The sequence below is a fragment of the Rhinoraja longicauda genome, chromosome 5 (assembly GCF_053455715.1).
Source record: "Rhinoraja longicauda isolate Sanriku21f chromosome 5, sRhiLon1.1, whole genome shotgun sequence".
Taxonomy (NCBI): Eukaryota; Metazoa; Chordata; class Chondrichthyes; order Rajiformes; family Arhynchobatidae; genus Rhinoraja; species Rhinoraja longicauda.
Genome location: NC_135957.1, coordinates 8,676,545 through 8,699,292, shown reverse-complemented (window position 1 = coordinate 8,699,292; position 22,748 = coordinate 8,676,545). Strand labels below are relative to the sequence as shown.

At 45.7% G+C, this 22,748-nt stretch overlaps 1 protein-coding gene across 4 annotated transcripts in view; it reads right to left on the bottom strand.

The window, feature by feature from the left end:
- The window catches only part of LOC144593389 (phosphofurin acidic cluster sorting protein 1-like), a 135,714-nt gene that overhangs the window by 6,503 nt on the left and 106,463 nt on the right, over positions 1-22,748 (bottom strand). For 3 of the 4 annotated variants that reach the window (XM_078398876.1, XM_078398878.1, XM_078398877.1), the window contains exons 18-21: positions 19,979-20,081; positions 13,999-14,031; positions 9,942-9,984; positions 6,714-6,756 (exon numbers count right to left, since the gene is read on the bottom strand). In XM_078398876.1, coding sequence (XP_078255002.1) covers positions 6,714-6,756; positions 9,942-9,984; positions 13,999-14,031; positions 19,979-20,081 — 222 coding nt within the window. The remainder of the gene's footprint in view (positions 1-6,713; positions 6,757-9,941; positions 9,985-13,998; positions 14,032-19,978; positions 20,082-22,748) is intronic. The other variant, XM_078398879.1, reaches the window with a different exon arrangement.

Here is a 22,748-nt window from a genome sequence, read left to right as displayed (position 1 = left end):
GGGGTACTGATTGATAGTGATCAGCCATGATCGCATTGAATGGTGGTGCTGGCTCGAAGGGCTGAATGGCCTACTCCTGCACCTATTGTCTATTGTCTATTGTCTATACAAGCCCAGTCGCTCCAGTCTTTCAACATACGACAGTCCCGCCATTCCGGGAATTAACTTCGTGAACCTAAGCTGCACTCCCTCAATAGTAAGAATGTCCTTCCTCAAATTTGGAGACCAAAACTGCACACAATACTCCAGGTGTGGTCTCACTAGGGCCCTGTACAACTGCAGAAGGTCCTCTTTGCTCCTATACTCAACTCCTCTTGTTCTGAAGGCCAACATTCCATTAGCTTTCTTCACTGCCTGCTGTACCTGCACGCTTACTTTCAGTGACTGATGAACTAGGACATCCAGATCTCATTGTACTTCCTCTTTTCCTAACTTGACACCATTCAGATAATAATCTGCCTTCCTGTTCCTACCACCAAACTAGATAACCTCACATTTATTCACATTAAACTGCATCTGCCATGCATCTGCCTACTCGCACAACCTGTCCAAGTCACCCTGCATCCTCATAGCATCCTCCTCAAACTTCACACTGCCACCCAGCTTTGTGTCATCTGCAAATTTGCTAATGTTACTTTTAATCCCTTTATCTAAGTCATTAACATATATTGTAAATAGCTGCGGTCCCAGCACCGAGCCCTGCCATTCTGAAAGGGACCCATTTATCCCTACTCTTTGTTTCCTGTCTGCCAACCAATTTTCTATCAATGTCAGTACCCTACCCCCAATACCATGTGCTCTAATTTTGCCCACTAAGCTCCTATGTGGGACCTTATCGAAGGCTTTCTGAAAGTCCAGGTACACCACATCCACTGGTTCTCCCTTGTCCATTTTCCTAGTTACATCCTCAAAAAATTCTAGAAGATTAGTCAAGCATGATTTCCCCTTTGTAAATCTGGGCTGACCCGGAACGATCCTGTTACTGCTATCCAAATGTTCCACAATTTCTTCTTTTATAATTGACTCCAGCATCTTCCCCACCACCGATGTCATAGAAACATAGAAAATAGGTGCAGGAGTAGGCCATTCGGCCCTTCGAGCCTGCACCGCCATTCAATATGATCATGGCTGATCATCCAGCTCAGTAACCTGTACCTGCCTTCTCTCCATACCCCCTGATCCCTTTAGCCACAAGGGCCACATCTAACTCCCTCTTAAATATAGCCAATGAACTGGCCTCAACTACCTTCTGTGGCAGAGAATTCCACAGACTCACCACTCTCTGTGTGAAGAAATGTTTTCTCATCTCGGTCCTAAAAGACTTCCCCCTTATCCTTAAGCTGTGACCCCTAGTTCTGGACTTCCCCAACATCGGGAACAATCTTCCCGCATCTAGCCTCTCCAACCCCTTAAGAATTTTATATGTTTCTATAAGATCCCCCCCCCCCCAGTCTTCTAAATTCCAGCGAATATAAGCCTAGTCTATCCAGTCTTTCTTCATATGAAAGTCCTGCTATCCCAGGGATCAATCTGGTGAACCTTCTCTGTACTCCCTCTAAGGCTAGAATGTCTTTCCTCAGATTAGGAGACCAAAACTGTACACAATACTCCAGGTGCGGTCTCACCAAGGCCCTGTACAACTGCAGCAGAACCTCCCTGCTCCTATACTCAAATCCTCTTGCTGTGAATGCTAACATACCATTCGCTTTCTTCACTGCCTGCTGCACCTGCACGCTTGCTTTCAATGACTGGTGCACCATGACACCCAGGTCACGTTGCATCTCCCCTTTTCCTAATTGGCCACCATTCAGGTAATACTCTGCTTTCCTGTGCTTGCCGCCAAAGTGGATAACCTCACATTTATCCACATTATATTGCATCTGCCATGCATTTGCCCACTCGCCTAATCTATCCAAGTCACTCTGCAGCCTCCTACCATCCTCCTCGCAGCTAACACTGCCACCCAGCTTCGTGTCATCCGCAAACTTAGAGATGTTGCATTCAATTCCCTCGTCCAAATCATTAATATATACTGAAAACAACTGGGGTCCCAGCACTGAGCCTTGCGGTACCCCACTAGTCACTGCCTGCCATTCCGAAAAGGACCCGTTTATTCCTACTCTTTGCTTCCTGTCCGCCAACCAATTCTCTATCCACCTCAACACTGAACCCCCAATACCGTGTGCTTTAAGTTTGTACACCAATCTCCTATGTGGGACCTTTTCGAAGGCCTTCTGAAAGTCCAGATATTACACATCGACTGGTTCTCCCTTATCCACTCTACTAGTTACATGTCAGGCTAACTGGTCTATAATTTCCTGTTTACCCTCTCTCTCCTTTCTTAAAAAGTGGGATAATATTAGCAACCCTCCATTCCACAGGAACTGATCCAGAATCTATAGAACATTGGAAAATGATCACCAATGTGTCCACGATTTCTCGAGCCATGTACCCTGGGATACATACCATCAGGCCCTGGGGATTTATCAACCATCAGTCCCATTAGTCTACCCAACACCATTTCCCGCCTAACGTGAATTTCCTTCAGTTCCTCCATCACCCTAGAATCTCTGGCCACTAGAACATCCCTTCATTTTGCCCGGTGTGGAACAAATAAAGGAATATATTATTATCTAGGAGATTGTTTATGTCTTCCTTAGTGAAGACAGATCCAAAGTACCTGTTCAACTCGTCTACCATTTCCTTGTTCCCCATAATAAATTCACCTGCTTCTGTCTTCAAGGGACCCACATGTGTCTTAACTATTTTTTTCCTCTTCGTACCTAAAGAAGCTTTTACTATCCTTCTTTATATTCTTAGCTAGCTTACCTTCGTACCTCATCTTTTGTCCCCAGTATTACCTTTTTAGTTATCTTTTGATGCTCTTTAAAAGAGTCCCAATCCTCTGGCTTCCCGCTCATCTTTGCTAAGTTATACTTCTTCTCTTTTATTTTTATACTGTCCTTGACTTCCCTTGTCAGCCACGGTCGCCTCTTACTCCCCTTAGAATCTTGCTTCCTCTTTGGGATGAACTGATCCTGCACCTTCTGTATTATTCCCAGAAATACCTGCCATTGTTGTTCCATCGTCTTCCCTGCTCGGGTCTCTTTCCAGCCAACTCTGGCCAGCTCCTCCCTCATTCCTCCATTGTCCCCTTTGTTCAACTGTAGTGCTGACACTTCCGATTTTCCGTTCTCTCTCTCAAATTGTAGATTGAAACTTATATTATAATCACGACCTCCTAATGGCTCTTTTACCTTGAGTTCCCTTATCAAATCCGGTTTATTACTCACTACACTAAATACACTAAATCCAGAATTGCCTTCTCCTTGGTAGGCTCCAGTACAAGCTCCAGGGTGACCTGTAGTGCACATAATACTCCAAACGCGGCCTCACCAAAGTTTTATAGTGCTGTATCATGAATGCCTAACTCTTATACTGCAAGCCCCGACCAATGAAGGTGAGTATAACATACACCTCCTTCACCATTCTATCTACTTATGTTACCATTTTCAGGGAACTATAGACCTGGATCCCTGGAGCTATAGATTCCAGGATCCCTGAACATCAATAATGTTATGGGCCTGTCTCACTTAGGCGATTTTTAGGCGACTGTCATACCGTAGCAGGTCGCCGAAAAACCGGCGCCTGGACCCTCCCTACCACAATGTCTACGACAAGCTACAACAACCTACCACCTAGTCGACGTCAAGCTACGGCAAGCAACCGGCGACCCAATCGCCGCGAGTAGGTCGTCCACCTACGACCGCACCTACGACCACACAGGCGACAAACTACGACAACTGAAGTCAACCTAAGTCCACCCGCGACAAGCTACGACAAGCTACGACCCTGTCAGCGACAACTGAAGACAATTCACGTCAGTTTCGGTTTCGGTGCCGGTACGTGTCGCCGGTTGACGTAGGTTGATGTAGGTAGTCGCCAATGGAATTCACCGAAGTCAGCGATGGCGACAACCTACGTCACCTGGTGACAACCCACAACAGCACCTACCTCAGGATACGCCATCTATGCTAATTGGCGTCAAACCGAGTGTCGCCGAAAAATGTTCAACATTCTGAAAATCCAGCGGCGACTAGAAAGACGCTACAACTCTTTGCAGACGACTCACGACCATTCAGGCGACACCCCGGCGACCGTGTGGCGACATCCTAGTCGCCTGTAGTCGCCTACAAAATAGCCTAAGTTGGACAGGCCCTTTAACGGACTTGTCATCAACTGTATACCTCGCCCTTACATTCAACCTGTCAATGTTGCAACACCTCACATTTACAGTACAGAACAGCACAACCCAAGAGGCTCCTCGGCCCTCAGTGTCTGTGCTGAACAAGATGCCAAGATCATTATCTACTTGTAGATAGCCAATACACTGGCCAATACAATATTCTCCGGATATCCATATGCCTATCCACAATCTTTTAAACGCCACTGATGTACCTGCCTCAAACACCACCTCTCGCAACATGTTCCAGGCACTCACCACCCTCTCTGTAAATACCCTGCCCCACACTTCTTTAAACTTTGCCCCCCTCATTTTAAAGCTAAGCCCTCTGGCATTTAATTTATCCATCCTGGGAAAAAGATTCTGACTGTCTACTCTATTCATGCCTCAAATAATTTTATTCACAAAATTCTGGAGTAACTCAGCCGGTCAGGCAGCATCTCAGGAGAGAAGGAATGGGTGCGTTTCGGGTCGAGACCCTTCTTCAGACTGAACACACACACACACTAACAACCCTGTTTTATAGGGGGTAGGCCCATAGAAAAGCATTCCTATTGTGATTTTCCGCAACATGAAGCTATATTATCTGCTCGTGTGTCATGAAATAAGAGTTTAAAAAACATTGTTTTGTGAGAGCAAATTTAAAATTTCTACCTCAGATGTTGTGTGACTTTCGGAAGGATGAATCGCTGTTACCTGATGCATGGGTCACCTCTACATGATGCGCATGACACTCAAAATGTTACTTCTCACAGCCTACAGACACTCTTCCCATCACCGACCCTTCCACGCCACTGCATCCCTTCCTACAGACCATAGACCCTTTCCCCTGTCACTAACTCTCCCTACTCACTGAATCCTCCCCCATGTTCTTCGGACACTCTCCCAGGACACCGCACCTCCCCACCTGCTGAATCCCCTCTCTCAGCCCACAGACATCCTTCCCCATCACTGACGCTCCTTACCCACTGAACCTCCCCTCCCAGATAATATCCCCCACCCTGGTCACTCTACATCCACAGCCTCTTGACACTCCTCCACCACTGGTTCTATGCATCACTGGATGCTCATACAACAGTACAGCACAGACACAGGCCCTTCAGCCCAAAATGTCTGTGCTGAACAAGATGCCAAGAAAAACTAATCTCATCTGCCTGCATATGATTCACATCCTTCCATTCCCACATATCCATGTGTCTATTTAAAAGACGCTTAAACGCCACTATCATATTAGCCTACTCTGACAGTGCATTCTAAGCACTCTCCACTGTTTAAAAAAACCTGCCTTCCACATCTCCTTTAACTTTGCCCTTTTCACCTAAAGGCTATGAGCTCCAGCCTTTGATATTTCCAATAAAGGTTCTGAGTATCTACGCTATCCATGCCTCTCATCATTTTATATATTTCTAGCAGGTCTCCCCTCAGCCTTCGACTCTCCAGGGAAAATAATCCAAGTTTGTCCAACTACTCCTTATAGCAAATCCCTCTAATCCAGGCAGCATTCAGGTAAAAAAATTTTTTACATCCTTTCAAAAGCCTGCACATCCTTCCTGTATTGGAGCGACCAGAACTGCATGCAATTTTCCAAATGTGACCTAACCAAGTCAATAGACAATAGGTGCAGGAGGCCATTCGGCCCTTTGAGCCAGCACCACCATTCAATGTGATCATGGCTGATCATTCTCAATCAGTACCCCATTCCTGCCTTCTTCCCACACCCCCTGACTCTGCTATCCTTAAGAGCTCTATCTAGCTCTCTCTTGAAAGCATCCAGAGAATTGGCCTCCTGAGGCAGAGAATTTCACAGATTTACAACTCTCTGACTGAAAAAGGTTTTTCTTCAACTCCGTTCTAAATAGCCTGCCCCTTATTCTTAAACTGTGGCCCTGGTTCTGGACTCCCCCAATATTGAGAACATGTTTCCTGTCTCGTACGTGTCCAATCCCTTAATAATCTTATATGTTTCAATAAGATCCCCTCTCATCCTTCTAAATTCCAGTGTATAAAAGCCTAGTCGCTCCAGTCTTTCAACATACGACAGTCCCGCCATTCCGGGAATTAAACTAGTGAACCTACGCTGCATGCCCTCAATAGCAAGAATATCCATCCTCAAATTTGGAGACCAAAACTGTCTTATAGACATGCATCATGACATCCTGATTCTTATAAACAATGCCCCGACCAATGAAGGCCCGCATACAATACACCTTCTTTATTACTTGCATTGCCATTTTTAGTGAGCTACGGACCTGGATCTCAAGATTCCTATCTCCAAGACTCCTAGGTCTGCCTGCAAGAAGCAATACAGACAGCGGAACTGTCACGAGACACCACTGCTTTCCGGCCTGAGCTCCATGCATCTTCACCCACCGATCTCGAGTGTAGAAGAGTGTAGAAACCAAGCTTAAGTTTGATACTCTGCCTCTTGGTACTGGCACAGAATCACGTGGGTAAAAAGGAATGTACCCACCTGAGGTTGACAGTGACTGTTCCACAATGCCCACTTTCACCACCTGTTAGAATTACAGACGTCATTACTGAGTCATTATTACAATCAGTTAATCAAAGGGTTTAATATAGTCATTGGATATAATTATGTCAACATGTTTAATATTGTCAACGGTCAACTGGTTCAGTACACTCCGTTAGTTTAACAGTTAAACATACACAGTGAGTTTAATAAAGTTAGTGAGTTTAACTGTATATAACCAGATCAATGGGTGTGACACTGTTAAAATCAAAGAAATTGCTGATGGTGGAAACCTAAAATAAAAACAGAAAGAGACAAAATACTCAGCAGGTTAGGCAGCATCTGTGGGAAGAGAATCAGAATCAATGGTTCAGGCTGAAGACCCTGCATCAGAAGGGGTTAACCTACAGGGAGGGTGGGGGAGGGGGATGGCTCAGACAGGGTTCAGCTGGGTTGAGTGTGGGGATAAGATATACACAAGTTTATCAAGTCAATGAGTTAATGGGAGCAGTTAGAGGGTGAGAGCTTGGACAGAAGAACATAGAATTGTCAGGCCCTCCACTCCGAGTGGAGCAAGGAAAACACAGAGGAAACAAACAAGCTGAGCCGATACCACAGATGGACAACTGATAGAAATGAAAATCATGTTACTATGAAGAATTAAATCTGAATCTTGCATAATGTAAGTTTTTGTACGTTTTGTCTACATTTTTCTGCCTGTGATGTTGCTGCAAACAAGATTTTCATTATATCTGTATCTCCCTATACAATAAACTCGACTTGCAAAGTGCCCAGATGGAAGACAAGAGTCTCTTCCCCAAGCTTATGCTGGACTTCACTGTGTAAGTGCAGGAGGTCATAGATCAATAAGTCAGCCTGGGACTGGGATGGAAAATCAAAATGGCAGACAACAGTCTCCCCTGCGGACTGAACACAAAGGGGTCACCCAATCTGTGTTGGTTTCTCCAGTGTCGATTCATAGAACTATACAGCTTGAAAAGATGCCATTCAGATCAATATGTCCATGCCGCCCAAGTGGCATTCTGGGCTGGTCCCATTTGCCTGCTTTTGGCCCATATACCTTACTATCTATATATCTGTCCAAATGTCTTTTCAAATGGTTAGACGGAAGGTAGGATCAAAAATAATCCCAGGCAAACCAGCAAACTGCATTCAAAATTGGCTCAGAGGGAGGATTCAAAGAGTACTTGTGGAGGGTTGTTAGTCTGATTAGACAGATATACAGATAGGAAGGGTTTCGAGAGATAGAGGCCAAATGCATATCGTTGATTATAGGCCTGTGACCAGTGGCATGCGATCTGCAGATTTTTAAAAAGTTGTATTGTACCTGCTTCTACAGCTTCCTTGCAGTTTGTTTCAGATACAGACAAGCTTCTCAGTAGAAATGTTGTCCCTGAAGTCTCACCTTAAGCCTCTGCCCACTAGTTTTAGAATCTTTTAGCCTGGGAAAAAGACTGTGGGCATTCATTTTATTATTGCCTCTCATTATTTTGTATACTTCAAAGCAGCCTCCAGAGCAAAAAGTCCCAGCCTATTCTTCTCTCTGTAACTGAAGCCCGCAAATCCCAGTGACATCCTGATCAATCATGTCCGCTACCTTTCCAACTTAATGACATCCTTCCTGCAGCTGGGAAACTAGAATTCCACACACTACTTCACCAGTGCCTCTATTTAAGAAGGGTTATGAGGAAAAGCCTGGGAAGTGTAGGCCAGTGAGTCTGACATCTATGGTGGGAAAGTTACGAGAAGGTATTCTGAGGGACAAGATACATTATATCGACAAGGGGCTGATTAGGGATAATCAACATGGTTTTATATTGAGGAGATCATGTCTCACGAATCTGATAGTTTTTTGAAGATGTAACCAAAAAGGTTGATGTGGGCAGAGCTGTCGATGTTGTGTATAGGGATTTCAGCAAGGATTTTGACAAGGACCGCCGGGAATGAAGGGGAACCTGCAGGGGGGCTGCTGAGAATGAAGGGGAACCAGCGGGGGGGCACCAAGATCGAAGGGGGGGCTAGCGGGGAGCCACTTGCTGCCATGTAAGGTGCAGGCATAAGATAGGACTGCTCAAAGAACTTCTTAACTTTGTCAGTACCAGAAATGTAGCAACTCTTGTGTACTCTTGTGTACTGCCTGGGTGAGTTCTGCTGAATGATTTTACCGGGTTGTATGCAAAACAAAGCCTTTCACTGTAGCTATAATTGAATCATTGAAGGTTCCGCATAATAGGCTGCTCTGGAAGGTTAGATCCCATGGAATCCAAGGAGAGGTGGACAAGGAGTGGATGTAAAATTGGCTTCATGGAAGGTGATGGTGCAAGGTTGTTTTTTGGACTGGAAGCCTGTGACTAGTGGTGTGCCATTGGGATCGGTGCTGGGCTAATTGCTGTCTGTGATTCATATCAATGATTTGGATGAAAACGTACATGGCTTGATTAGCAATTTAGCAGATACGCTAAAGTGGGTTGCATTGCATACAGTGAAGACGGTTATCAAAGGTTACAGCAGGATCCTGAACAGTTGGGCAAGTGAGCACAGGAATGGTTGATGGAGTTTAATGCAGATAAATGTGAGATGTTGCATTTTGGGAGTTCAGGAGATAGACACAAAATGCTGGAGTAACTCAGTGGGTCAGGCTCGTAGGGCCGAATGGCCTACTCCTGCACCTATTGTCTATCTCTGGGGAAAATGGATAGATGACATTTTGGGTCGGGAGCTGGTTAACCACTTTTGGTGGAGGAAGGGGGGGGGGGGGGGGGGAGGAAACAATGAGGAGAATAGTGAGGGGAAGGGGGGGGGGGAGAAGGGAGTGTATATGGAGGTTACCTAAAATTAGAGAACTCAACATTCATACCGCTGGGTCGTAAGCTACCCAAGCAAAATATGAGGACCTGTTCCTCCAATTGCGTGTGGCCTTACTCTGCCAATGGAGGAGGCCTAGGACACTCTGCCTAAAAACCTGCCTCTTGCCCCTTGCAGCAACACTTCACCTTTTGATCATTCACAGCTTAGGGAATGGACAAAGCCAAGCAGCATACCCTAACCTAAACTAGGCCATTGTTAATGCGAGCAACATGGGGTGGATCTTCAGAGGAAGAAATAGAATCTTGCAGAAATGACTAAATCTTTCCAGGTACAATAAAAACTAACTGGGACTCAGTTAAGACTGCAAACAAGACTGATGACAGAGCCTGAAATACTTACACCGACAAAAGGGATGAATTTCTGGCAGGAATCCTCATCAGGGCTGCAGTGAGAGAAGACAAGCAGAATTATTCACAGTGCTGATGCACAGGAATGCATGCATGTGCACACACACACACACACACACACACACGTATTCACCATCCACACAAAGACAATTTCACACAGTTAGTGAGACCTCTGCTCAATGAATGATCCCAGAAGTAATCTGCAAACCACCATAGGCAACCAAATTCAATCACAAATCAAACATTCCGCCTCCCCTGCAAAATAATTTCAAATTACTCCCCAAAAACTCTTCAATGTATCAGACTCAAATCAATTGTACTCCCTGTAATAGTATAAACAAGATCAAATCATCACATCCCCTCAAGATCTTCTCAAACCAAACTTCTACAATATAATGACAAAAATGTACACTCATTCAATTAACTTCAAAGACACAGAGACAGCCCACAATCAAACCCCACATCTCCAAAAATACCCCAAACAAATCTCAAATCAGTCCCTGAAATAATGTCAAATTAACTGTACGTCTAAATTAACCTTACAGTGGACCCCGGAAATAAACATTCTGAAATACCTCCAGTTAACATACCTCGACAAGATATGCTCAAATCAACTTCCACTGCTAAAATACTCTCTGATCAAACCCCTGTTAATCTGGTGATAATATTTGAGGAGGAATTTATTCTTAAATGATGGGTGCATGTTCCAAGCATGTTCCATGGTTTGAGAGTGTGCAAAGTCGATTATTTCCTGATTGTCAAGATAGGGATATTGGTGTATGTTAGTGTAAGGGAAAGGAACACTTTCGCTATGAGAGTTCTGGGGCTACAGAATTCAAGTTAATTGGGACGATGCAGGGGGTGTGACAGATTGTGTGAGTGGACAGCACACACAGACACGTTTCGGGCACATTGAGTCCAGGGAATGATAGCAGTAGTGAGTGCACCTGCAGCCACCACATCATAACAGCCATCACTGTTCTGTGTTCCTACACTCAGTTCAGAGTTGTACTGGATATTCTCCTTAAAAATCTTCCGTGCCACTTCTGCTCGTAGAGGGACAAGTAGAGGGATATGGGACAGATACAGGCACATGGAACTGACTCCGGTAGAGATCTTGGTGGGCCTGTTTTTGTGCTGTATAACTTTATAACTCTTTAAAGGTATCTGTGCAGGATTTTGTTTGGGAGTGTAAGTGTGAAAATGTGCAAGTGTATGCACCTGTGATTACATGAGCCTGTATGTGAAAGTAGGTGTCTGCATGTTAGAGCGTGGTGCAGAGTGCATGTGCGGCAGCTTTGTGTACTGTTGGGGCACTCCTATGGCGAGCAGTTGCATGCACAACTCTGATGAACAGGCAGGATGCTGGAGTGCACTCGGTGCTTATGGAATGATGCCCTGATATTTGTCAGCAAGAGTAAAAAGCCGAGCAGAGAAGGATGTGGCCACCATTCTGTGGTAATTCTAATCCAACCATTCCTAGTATTAACAAGCTGCTCTGAAATATAGGTCCTCTTGTACACACGTTTGTAGATGGACACCACAAACTCACACCTACGTAGGCACACGCAAGTTGCCTAACACTCACACTGGACTGTTTCGTTCTTTACATACAAACGCATTCACACACACACACAGAAACACCTCAGGTCTCGTAACTTCACGGACACATGGCAGTCTTCCTTACTTTAGTCACACACTCATTGACAGACAGAGATACACTCACAGGCACACACACACACACAATGATCAAGCACAAAGTTCATTTCAAGACAGCCAACCAGCACAGACTAATTGCATCTTTTGATGAAGGAAAACAAGCTGATGAATAGACGACAGTTGATGTTGTCTATATTGATTTTCATGTAGCTTTTAACAAAGGGATGGGGAAAGGCCAGGTGGACAACAGGTCTGAATTGTGTTCCGAAACAGAGGGACATGGGGATTCACATACATAGACCTTTGAAGGTGGCATGTCATATTGAGAAACCTATTGGAAGATGTGTGGAATCTCAGGCTTCATAACAAAGGCATTGAGTATGGAGCAGTGAAGTTGTGCTGAATCTTCAGGGGCCTAATTGGAAAACCAAATCTGGTCATCATACTAAAACAGGCTGTGTAAGGGCAGGGGGCGCAGATTGAGGCTTTGGGTAAGAGGTTTAGGAGTTCCATGGTGACCACAATCTTACTACCCGCACAAGGTTGGAATGGGGGACATCAGTGATTACAAAAGAAAACTGGATCGATATAAGATGGAAGAGAACTTGCAGGGAAACGGACTCTCTGGTCCCCTGCAGAGGCCCACATGGACTTGATAAGACTAAAAACCTCTTGTGCAGTACTAACTCTTAGGACCATGACATGGACATGAAGGCATTCACCAACAGTCTCAGAAATACACAGACTCTCTCACTCTCTCTCGCACACACACATGCATGCTGCATGCACTGTCACACACACAAACACACACACTTGCAGAAACTCACACATGCAGGCTCACACACCGCAGAGGCTCACACACCCACACACACACACATACATTTTCTTGTGAATTATTAAACCAACATTTGATGTTTAGGCAAGGCACTGATAAGGCCCTTTTAGAGAGGAAATTTACATAATCCTGCAAGTTTTGATAGAATTTTGTCTGTCATGTGTCATCCTGGGTCAGTGTATGTGGTCAGAGTCACAACTGAGTAATTGCAGGTTCACACACACATACCCATGCACACACACAAATTCACAGGAGTCAATATGGATGCAAAATGTCTTGAAGGAGAACATCTTTTCCTGTTTCTTCCTACTAATCTCCTCCAGCAAACAGGTTTGGAATGAGTGCAGTTAGTGCCTTAGTGCTAGGGAAATTGGTTTGGGAGAGACCCTGCCCTGGTTTGGTTCTCCAGCCAGAAGAATGAAGAGGATTTTGGGGACTTGTGATGACAGAAGTTTCCCACAGCCTGAAATGTTTGCTGTAGATTGTTCAGCTCTGAGAAAGTAACCTGCAAACGTAGATTGGATGCCAACTCACAGACTCTAGTCAACTTGAGCGACGTGGTGTCTAGACTGTCCTCTGTACACAGTGATCAACACTTAAGAAGACACTTCTACCTTCTCCAGTAGAAGACACCGTGGGTGGCTGAGAACAAAGCGGAGGTCAAGGAGCAAATTCAGCAATAAAAAGGTGATGCTTTCGGAGACTGAAAGCCCCGTGAGGCCTGAAGGAAATAAACAGACTACAGGGAACTGAAGGATGTGGCCCTGCAAAGAGCCCTCGACCTAAACTGCAGACGGTAGGTGGAAACTCAGCAACTCGCTGACAGCCATAATATTCATCGATTTGTAAGTGCTGTCAAGTCATCGTATAGCTTTAACACCCAATGTCTACCCGACCGGAAGACTGGAGGTGAACCTATCGAGGATAGAGAGGCAATCAGGACCCAATGGAAGGAACACTCTGAAGATCTGACAGTCTCTGTTCTGTAACAGTAAGTCCATGCTTTCTCTCCAGAGACCTTGTCTGAGCTGATGGGTATTTCCAGCATTTTCTGCTTTCATTTCAGAGTTGCATCTGCAGTTTATTTGACATTCACTCCAAAAATCTCCTCAGCCGCAACTCCAGCCCACCGCCATCTTTCTGATCCAGCCTTGCTGTCTGACAAGACGTCTTTCACGCACACATATGCAAAATCGCACATACTCTAATTTCTATGCCAAAATGGAAATCCCAGACTTACAAAGAGCACATAGCCATCAAGAAGCACATCACATGGGAGATGTTATACAGGCCCAGCTGAGCACATAATGATGCACTCTTACTGTATCACAAACCAACAAACTCAGCCACATACAGACATACTTGGCACTCAATGCAGACCCCCATAAATGCACACCTTGCTCTTTCACTCAAACTCCACACAATACATTTCACAGCAGAAGGCGAGCAAGGCCATTTGTTGTAAGGCAGGCTGTCACAATGAGGAACATAAGTGTGAAAACAAGAGTGTATGCTTGACAAGGACAAGGCAGATGTCAGAACACGCAGCAGATACCTGATATAAAAATCAAAATATAGGCTCCTTTTCCTAGAAGCACACAAAAGTGAAAACAAAAGTGTAAACATTACCTGAGAATACAAAAGATAAGAAGATTGAACATGAAATAAAGTCCAACCCAACTTCCCATATGCCAGAAAGGAACGACTGTGACATTCAAAGTGTTTTGTTCCAGACACTGTTCTCAACCTGCTTATCGGGGAACAGGACGCCAGCTGGGTCTTAAGTAAAGGCAGAGTGGATCACATTAAAGTGGATCACACAGCAGCTCTGCCTCTCTGCATTGAGGCCGTGTCAGGACCTGACCATTCCCACACTGGAGAGTGGGGAGGTGGCTTATGTGCAGAGGGTGGCCGATACAGAGATGGGATTATATACTCAGAGGGTGTTCGAGTTTTAACTGGAAACTCTAAACATCTCAAACAAAAACCAATGGCAACACATTGTATACAGTACTAGGACAAGTTCATGAGCCAAATACCTAATCAATGGAATTATGGAAAATAACATTTCTCACTACATAAAAAGCTTTCAGTGAGCAGTATACTTAGCCAGAGAAATGAACAACTGGTATGGCGAGAAAATTGCCCGTTTTTCTCTCGGAAGACTTGCAAACAGAAGACAAGTTCCACGCTGACCCTAGTCTCCTGACCACACATCCATCTCAGAACCCGTGCCAGCACCAGTCAGAACTGGTTACTATTGATTCGATTTGGGAAGGTGGAGCCCATGTAACAAGTACAGAATGGAGTACAGTGATTGAGCTCTTGGGCTCACCATGGGCCTGTTCCTGTGCTGTACTGTTCTAACCAACAGACTACTATTCGAAGTATCAAATAATTGCAAAGCAATTTCCAATAGGCAAGGAAATTGAGCTGGTGAAAACCCATTCCTTCAGTAGTGCTAAAAACATGCTGCTGCAGCACTCTACCTCAGCAACCACCCCTCATCCTCCACCACTCACACTTCACGCCTATCCACTCCTCATGCCAGTGTTTTCCAGATTCCAACCACCCTTTGGTCTAAAAGATTCTCCCCAAATCCCCTCCAAACCTTTCACTCCTCACCTTAAACCTACCTGACAGCTCTGCTATGAGGAAAGGTTTCTTACTGTCTATCATCATTCTGTATGCTTCTATCTGGTCCCCTTCAACCTCCTTTGCTTCAATGAAAACAAACCCAGTCTCTCTTCATAACTGAAACATCCCAAGCAACGTCCTGGTGAATCTCCTCATTCTATCTTGAGAAACAGGATAGATCAGCTATGATTGAATGGCGGAGTGAACTTGATGTGCCGTGCTCCTATCACATATGAACATGAAATCACACCATGAAGTACTTCGAGAAGCTAGTCATGAAGCATGCTAACTTCTAGCATCCCAGACAGCCTTGATCCACTGCAGTTTGCATTCTATCGTACAAAGTCCATGGCAGATGCCATCTCCCAGGCCCTACACTCATCACCTGGACATCTGATAACAAGGACACCAACAACAGACTCTTATTTATTGACAATAGGTCTGCCTTCAACACCATAATCCAAACCAAACTCATCTCCAAACTCTTGGACCTAGGAGATAGCAACAACCCCCCCCCCCCCCCCCCCCCACTTCTGCTGGATCCTTAACTTCCTGTCCCATATACCACAATTGATGACAGGCAATAATCCATGATAATTCCCAACACCAACATGCCACACGCATGGATGTAATCTTAGCTCCTCATGTTCATAACTCCCTACACACTCAAGAATATGCAGCCAAATTCCGCTCTAACTCCATTTATAAGTTTGCTGATGACGCCACTCTAGAGCCGGAATTTGAATACTGACAAGACAAAGTACAGGAAGGAGATGGGGAGCTTAGTAACATGGTACCAAGGCAACAATCTTGCCCCCCCCATCAGGAGGATGAAGCAGCTAATTATTGACTTCAGGAAACGTGGAGGAGTACATGTCACAATCAGCAACAATTTGCCCTGGACCAACCGCACTAACGTAATGGCCAAGTGAGCCCACCAACGCCTCTGTTTCCACAGAACACTAAGGAAGTTTGACCGGTCTCCGACGACTCTTACTGACTTCGACAGATGCACCATAGAAAGCAGCGTGTCAGGACGTATCATGGCTTGGTTTGGCAACAGCTCTGCACAAGACCACAAGACATTGCAGAGTTGTGATGTCGCCCAGACCATCCCGCAGATCAACCCTCCCAACATCAACTCCATCTACGTTTCACGCCTCCTCGCAAAAACAACCATCCCGGTACAGGACATTTCTCACATGTGTCATTCTCTCTATTCCCGTTGGGCAGAAGAAACTAAAGCAAGTAAGCATGTACCACCAGATTCAGGAATGTGTAATTTATGCTTTTGTGTGTTGTCAGAGTGCCTGTTATGCTGCTGCAAGCAAGATTTTCATTTTTCTTGTACCTCACTGTAATTGTAGATATAACATAAACTTGACTCCACTCGGCAGTTCTGGCTTGTTCTCGCACATTGATCTTATACATCTTTATAAGATCACTCCTGATCCTCCTGCGCTCCAAGGAAAACAGTACTATCCTGCCCAAGCTTTTCCTATAACTCATGCCCTCATGCCTTGGCGACATCCTTGTAAATCTAATGAGATACATAGATAGGAAAGATTTAGAAGGCTATAGGCCAAACACGGGTAGGTGGGACTAATGTAGATGGGTCATCTTGGTTGGCATGGGCAAGGTGGGCTGAAGGGCCTTCTTCTGTGCTGTACAACTCTATGATTCTATTTCTATGAAACCAGTCTGATATCAGTGTCACAGCTGATAACAGTGTCAACAGACATTTCAATGTCACCAGTCTAATATCAGCATCATCGGCCAGTTATCAGTGCTACTAGCCTGATTCCAGTGCCACACTCTGATAATAGTGTCAATAGTGATATCAAATCACCAGTCTGATATCAGTGTCACAGCCTGATATCAAATGTTCGAAGCTCAGTATCAGTGCCTCCAGCCTGATATCAGTGTCATAGTCTGATATTAGTGTCACAGCCTGATATCAGATTCACAGTGAGATCAGAATCAGAATCAGAATAACCTTTATTGTCATATTGGCAAAATTCCGTTACTCACAGTCCAACAATAAGAGCAATAAAAATAAGCAATAACACACACAATCACAAAACCAACACAAAATTTAAAAAAAAGAAACATCCATCACAGTGAGTCTCCCCCAGTCACCTCCTCACTGTGATGCAAGGCCAGAATGTCTTTTCTCTTCCATGCCGTCTTCTCCCCCGGTCAGGCTGTTGAAGTTGCCATGTCGGGGCGGTTAGGGCTTCCGGCATTGAAGCCCCCGCCGGGCGGAGAAAATCCCGCAGCCAGTTCCAGGCCGCGCCGGATGGTGAAAGGTCCGCGGCGGGCCGACCCAAGCCCCGCGATTCGGGGCGGGTGAAGACACTGCCGCTGTCGGAGCTCCCGATGTCGGCCCCCACTCAGGGGCCTGCGAGCTTCCGATACCCACGTGGCCTGCGGCCGAAGCCTCCGGAGCCTCCGAAGGCGAGTCGCAGCCGCACTCACAGCGCCACCACAGCCTCCAAAGGCAGCCAGCTCCGCAGATGGTAAGTCCGGTCCTCGGGCTCTGCGAACCAGAGCCCAGGTGGTCCCAGGTGGAGACCACCAGCTCCAGGTGTTTGGCCGATGGTAGGCCGCAGCGGGAACGGAGACACCACCCAGAAACAAAGGTCACGTCTCCGTTCGGAAGAGACAATTTTACAGTTCCCCCCCACACATAGTACACAACCACAAAAAACACAACATCACATCTAAACACTATAATTAAGACAAAAAACAACAAAAAACACAAAAGACAAACGAACTGCAGATGAGCTGCAGCTGCTGCACAGCGCCGCCACTTTCTGTATCAGTGTGACAAGCTGATATCAGTATCAGCAGCCTGGTATCAGTATCGCAGGCTGATGCCATCGTCACCAGCCTGGTACCACTGTCACCAGTCAACATCAGTGTCACCAACTTGATATCAGAGTCACAGGCTAATGCCAATGCCACCAGCCTGGTATCAATGTTACAGCTTGATATCAGTGTCACCAGCCTGTTCGCAGTGTCACAGCTCTAATATCAGTGACGCAGCCTGATATCAATATCACAGCCTGATATAAAATTCAGTCTGATATCAATCTATAGCCTAATATCAGTGTCACCAGCTTGATATCACCGCTACCAGCTGATATCACCACTACCAGCTATCAGCGAAACCAGCCTGATATCAGCAAAATCAGCCTGATATTAATGACGCAAGCTTGATTTCAGTGTCACCAACTTGATATCAGTGTCACATCCTGACAATATCACAGCCTGTTATCAGTGTGACCAGCTTGATATTAATGTCACAGCCTGAGACAAGTGCTGCAGCCTGACATCAGTGACACAAGCTTGATATCAGTGCCACAGCCTGATATTAGTGTCACCGGCATCATAGCAGTGCCAGTCCTATTTCACTGTTACTGGCCTGATATCAGTGATACAGCCTGATTGTGTCACCAGCTTGATATCAGTGCCACCAGGCCAATATCAGTGTCACAGTCTGATACAAATTCACAGCCTGATATCAGTGTCGCAGCCTGATATCAGATTCACAGCCTGATATTGGATTCACAGCCTGATATCAGATTCACAGCCTGATATCAGATTCACAGCCTGATATCAGTATCAATAGCATGATATCGGTATCAATAGCATGATATTATTTTCACAGCCTGATATCAGCGTCACAGCTAAAGACGAGCAGGTTTATAGGTTTATCGGCTTTTGTACAACCTGGTTTTGATGTAGACTGCAAATTGCAGAGATACTCTTAGTGGTGTTCATCATCCCACTGTCTCCATGGCTTGCCGTAGACTCTTATGCAACACTCTTCCACCACAACCAACAACAGCTCATCCATGGAAATTCTCCAATTCCAGTTTCAACTTTCACTGGGATTTCATTGTTCAAACTAAGAGCCGACGATCAGTTCCATGTTTTGTTAAAACTCATCTCATAGCATGTGATTGAACAATTTCATCCGGCGAAGGTTTTCGAAGAAGGTTTTTTAAAGTGGCATGTTTCACTCAAAGGCTGCAAACTCTGCAGTTAATTTTTGGCTAGCGACCGGGATAAATTTCAGGCTTACTTGCTGGACAGAATTAGGAGAGAGCCAATTTTTACTTGGATAGTAAAATTCTTCAAATTGTGACTGGCATGGCATCTGAAACCTCCCACTGTTCCTTCACCGTCACTGGTGCTAAATCCTGGAACAGCCCTCCATGTGCACAGTGGGAGCTCCTGCATGAGAATGATGGCAGCAGGTCAAAGAGGCCGATCACCATCACTTTTCCGGGGCAATTGAGGACGGGCAATAAATGCTGGCCTTCACTGTGACATTTTCAGCCGATGAATTTGAAAGAAAAGTAGTTTCCCTGGGCTTTGCACCGCGTAAGCAAATAGCAGCTCAAACAATGACTGCGTCGCAGTCACTCGGCAGAGAAAGGACCCTGCAGATCACACCTCCACATTGACTAGACTCAACAGAACCAATGCACCCTCCCAGAGGGATTTACACCGCAAACTCTTCACTGCCACAGATAATTAATACCAGTGGCCACGTGCGAGGGGTAGTGCTGCTTTTATGTGATAGCTCTTTACCGTCAACCCCTGTGCAATATATCATGGAAAATCCTCTACAATAGGGCAGAGGGGCATGGAGAGGGCTCAGCAAGTGCACACTGCAACAGCAATATCAGGTCATGCGAAGCAAATGTCCGCGGTGTGAGAGACATCCTGAAGCTCCATCTCCTGCTAACCCCTTCAAGACAGATGATGGTGTGGACATGCTGGCACTGGGTTAAGGTGCGGGGAAAGCTGTGTGGGGATTCCTGACACAAACAATACTCCAACAGGGCATTGAACATCAGCAAAGACTGGCTTCATTGCACACTCACCTCTTTTGCTTGTAGGTCAGCATAGCCTCTGATATGGGGAGCTGGTGGGAGATATTGGCTCCAGACATATACTGCATGATGCGACTGATGATGTCAAATGTCTCTGTGGAGAGCAGCAGAGTGTAAGGGGAGAACGTTGCAGCAGTAAGGGGGGGGAAGAGAGGGGAAGTTTTGTTGCCCTCCATCACAGTGAGGGGAGTTTGGAGTCACTGTGATGGATGTTTGTGTTGGGGTCGGGTGTCCTGTGTTCTTTTCTTTTTTGCTGTATTTTGTGTGACTGCTGAAATTTCGCTCGGTGTTGTGCCGAGTGACAATAAAGTGTTGTTATGTTATGTTATGTGTCTGTGCCGCACAGCACATTCCCACAGCTCCTGCCTCACACTTGTCCCAGATCACAAAAGCCAAATCACAAAACCGCTGCCTCTGCTCCCATTTCCCTGTTACTCCCAACCTGAAAGAAATAAATTTCACTCCCTCTTTGACATTGGAATAATCAGGACTGAAGCTCTGCGCCAAAGGCAGACCTGCTGAGAGCACCTAATCTGGTGGGTGATAAAGGGTTGGTAGATAAAGGGGAGCCTGTACTTGGATTTCTAGAAGACCTGATAAGGTCCCATACCACATGGAAACACATGAGAATGAATGGAAATGAGGGTGGGAGGGCTAATATATTGACATGGACTGAGAATTATCCAGACAGTGGTGAGTGGGAAGAACAGGTTATACCCAGGTTGGCAAATGAGTGGGGTGCCACAGGTAACCCGTTAGTGTTCAGTGAAATGATCGCCATGTCTACGCTTTATTGTGGAACACAGTGCCAGGTTTTGTGGTGGCAGCAGCTATGATAGTGATGTTTAAGAGGCTTTTAGATAGGCTGATGGACGTGCAAGGAAGAGAGAGATATGTATCATGTACAGAGAGATGAGATCATCTTAACTTGGCATCAGGTTTGGCATAAACATTGTGGGAGAGAAGCTGTCTTCACGTGATGTACTGAATTGAGGATAAGTTCAGCACTGAGGCTTTGGCTCAAAAGGCTTTGGCGAGGCAAAACTGAGAAAAGGGTAATAGCAGGTTAAGGTATGGTCTATTTTTCTGGGTATTTCTTCCTAGGATTTTGGTGACATAGAACTGGCAGATTGGATAGTGGAACACTCCTCCTGCAGGATGTTTGGCATTTTCAGGGACTACATCTGCAGTAAGTGCATTCACTGCTGCTTGCAGCTAGATTACCTCAGTATTATCTGGGCGGGGAGGAGGGGGGGAAGAATGGAAAAGATAAGAGTTGAAGTGAGGTGGTCATGTCTACTGTACAGGCAGGAAGTAGATGGGTGACCACCAGGAAAGGTAGTATGCAATAAGTGCAGGAGTCCTCTCGGGACAGACCCATAGGGATAGGAGACTCGATAGTTAGGGGAACAGACAGGAGATTCCGTGGCAGCAAATGGACATCCACGTTGTTGTGTTGCCTCCCTGGTGCCAGGGTCCAGGATGACTCTGAGCAGGTGGAGAACATTCTCAAGGGAGAACGGGAGCAGCCGGAAGCCATTGTGCACATTGGCACAAATAACATAGGTAAGAAAAGGGATGAGGTCCTGTGAACTGAATATAGGGAGTTAGGCAGAGGGTTAAAAAGCAAGACCTCTGGGGGGATGTAATCTCTGGATTACTCCTGGTGCCATGTGCTAGTGAGGGTAGAAATAGGATGATAGCACAGATGAATGTGTGGCTCCGGAGTTGGTGCAGGGGGCAGGGATTCAGATTTTTAGACCATTGGGATCTCCTCTGGGTCAGAATGACCTGTATGAGGGACGGGTTGCATCTGATCTGGTGGAGGACATTTATTCTTGCAGGGAGGTTTGCTAGTGCTACCTCAGAAGGGTTTCAACTAGAGAGGCAGGGCGGTGGGAACCAGAGTAGTAGGTCTGAAATGGGACAAAGTGATGGGAAGGGTGAGGTCAGGACCAGTAAGTCTGAAAGGAAGGACAGGCCGGGTGAGGTGAAGGAATATGGTGATGCTGATGGGCTGAAATGTGTTTATTTAAATTCAAGGAATATTATACAGAATGCAGGTGGATTTTAGAGCCTGGATTAATGCTTAGGACCATGATGATGCAGCAAATGTACAAACGTGATTGCGACAGGGACATAACTGGTAGCTCAATGTTCTGGGGTTTGGATGCTTCAGACATGAATGAGAGGGAGACAAAAAAGAGGTGGAGGAGTTGCACTACTGATCAGGAAGACTGTCATGGCTACACTCAGAGAGGACATACTGGAGGGATCGTCTGCTGAGGTGGTACGGGTGGAGATTAGAAATAAGAAAGGTGCAAGCACTCTAATGGGATTGTAATACATGCCCCCCAGTAGTAATCGCGGGATAGAGAACAGATATGTAGACATGTTATCGAAAGATACCAAAGCAAAAGGATTGTCATAGTGGGTGATTTTAACTTTCCCAACATCGACTGGGACTTGCTCAGTGCCAATGGCTTAGACAGGACAGTATTTGTAGGTGTATTCAAGAAGGTTTCTTGAAAAGCATACTGGACCTGCTGTTGGGGATAAGTCTGGCAGGTGACCGGTATTTTAGTAGATGAGCATTTTAGGGATAGTGATCACAACTCTTTAAGTTTGAATACTGATTCTTACGAGATTAAGGGGGGCCGTGACCATGATCTTTGCGTCATCTCCAGCTACAGGTTAGGTCCCAGAGGGCTGGAGAGTGGCGAGTGTTGTTCCCTGAGAGAATTCAGGAAATTATAGGGCG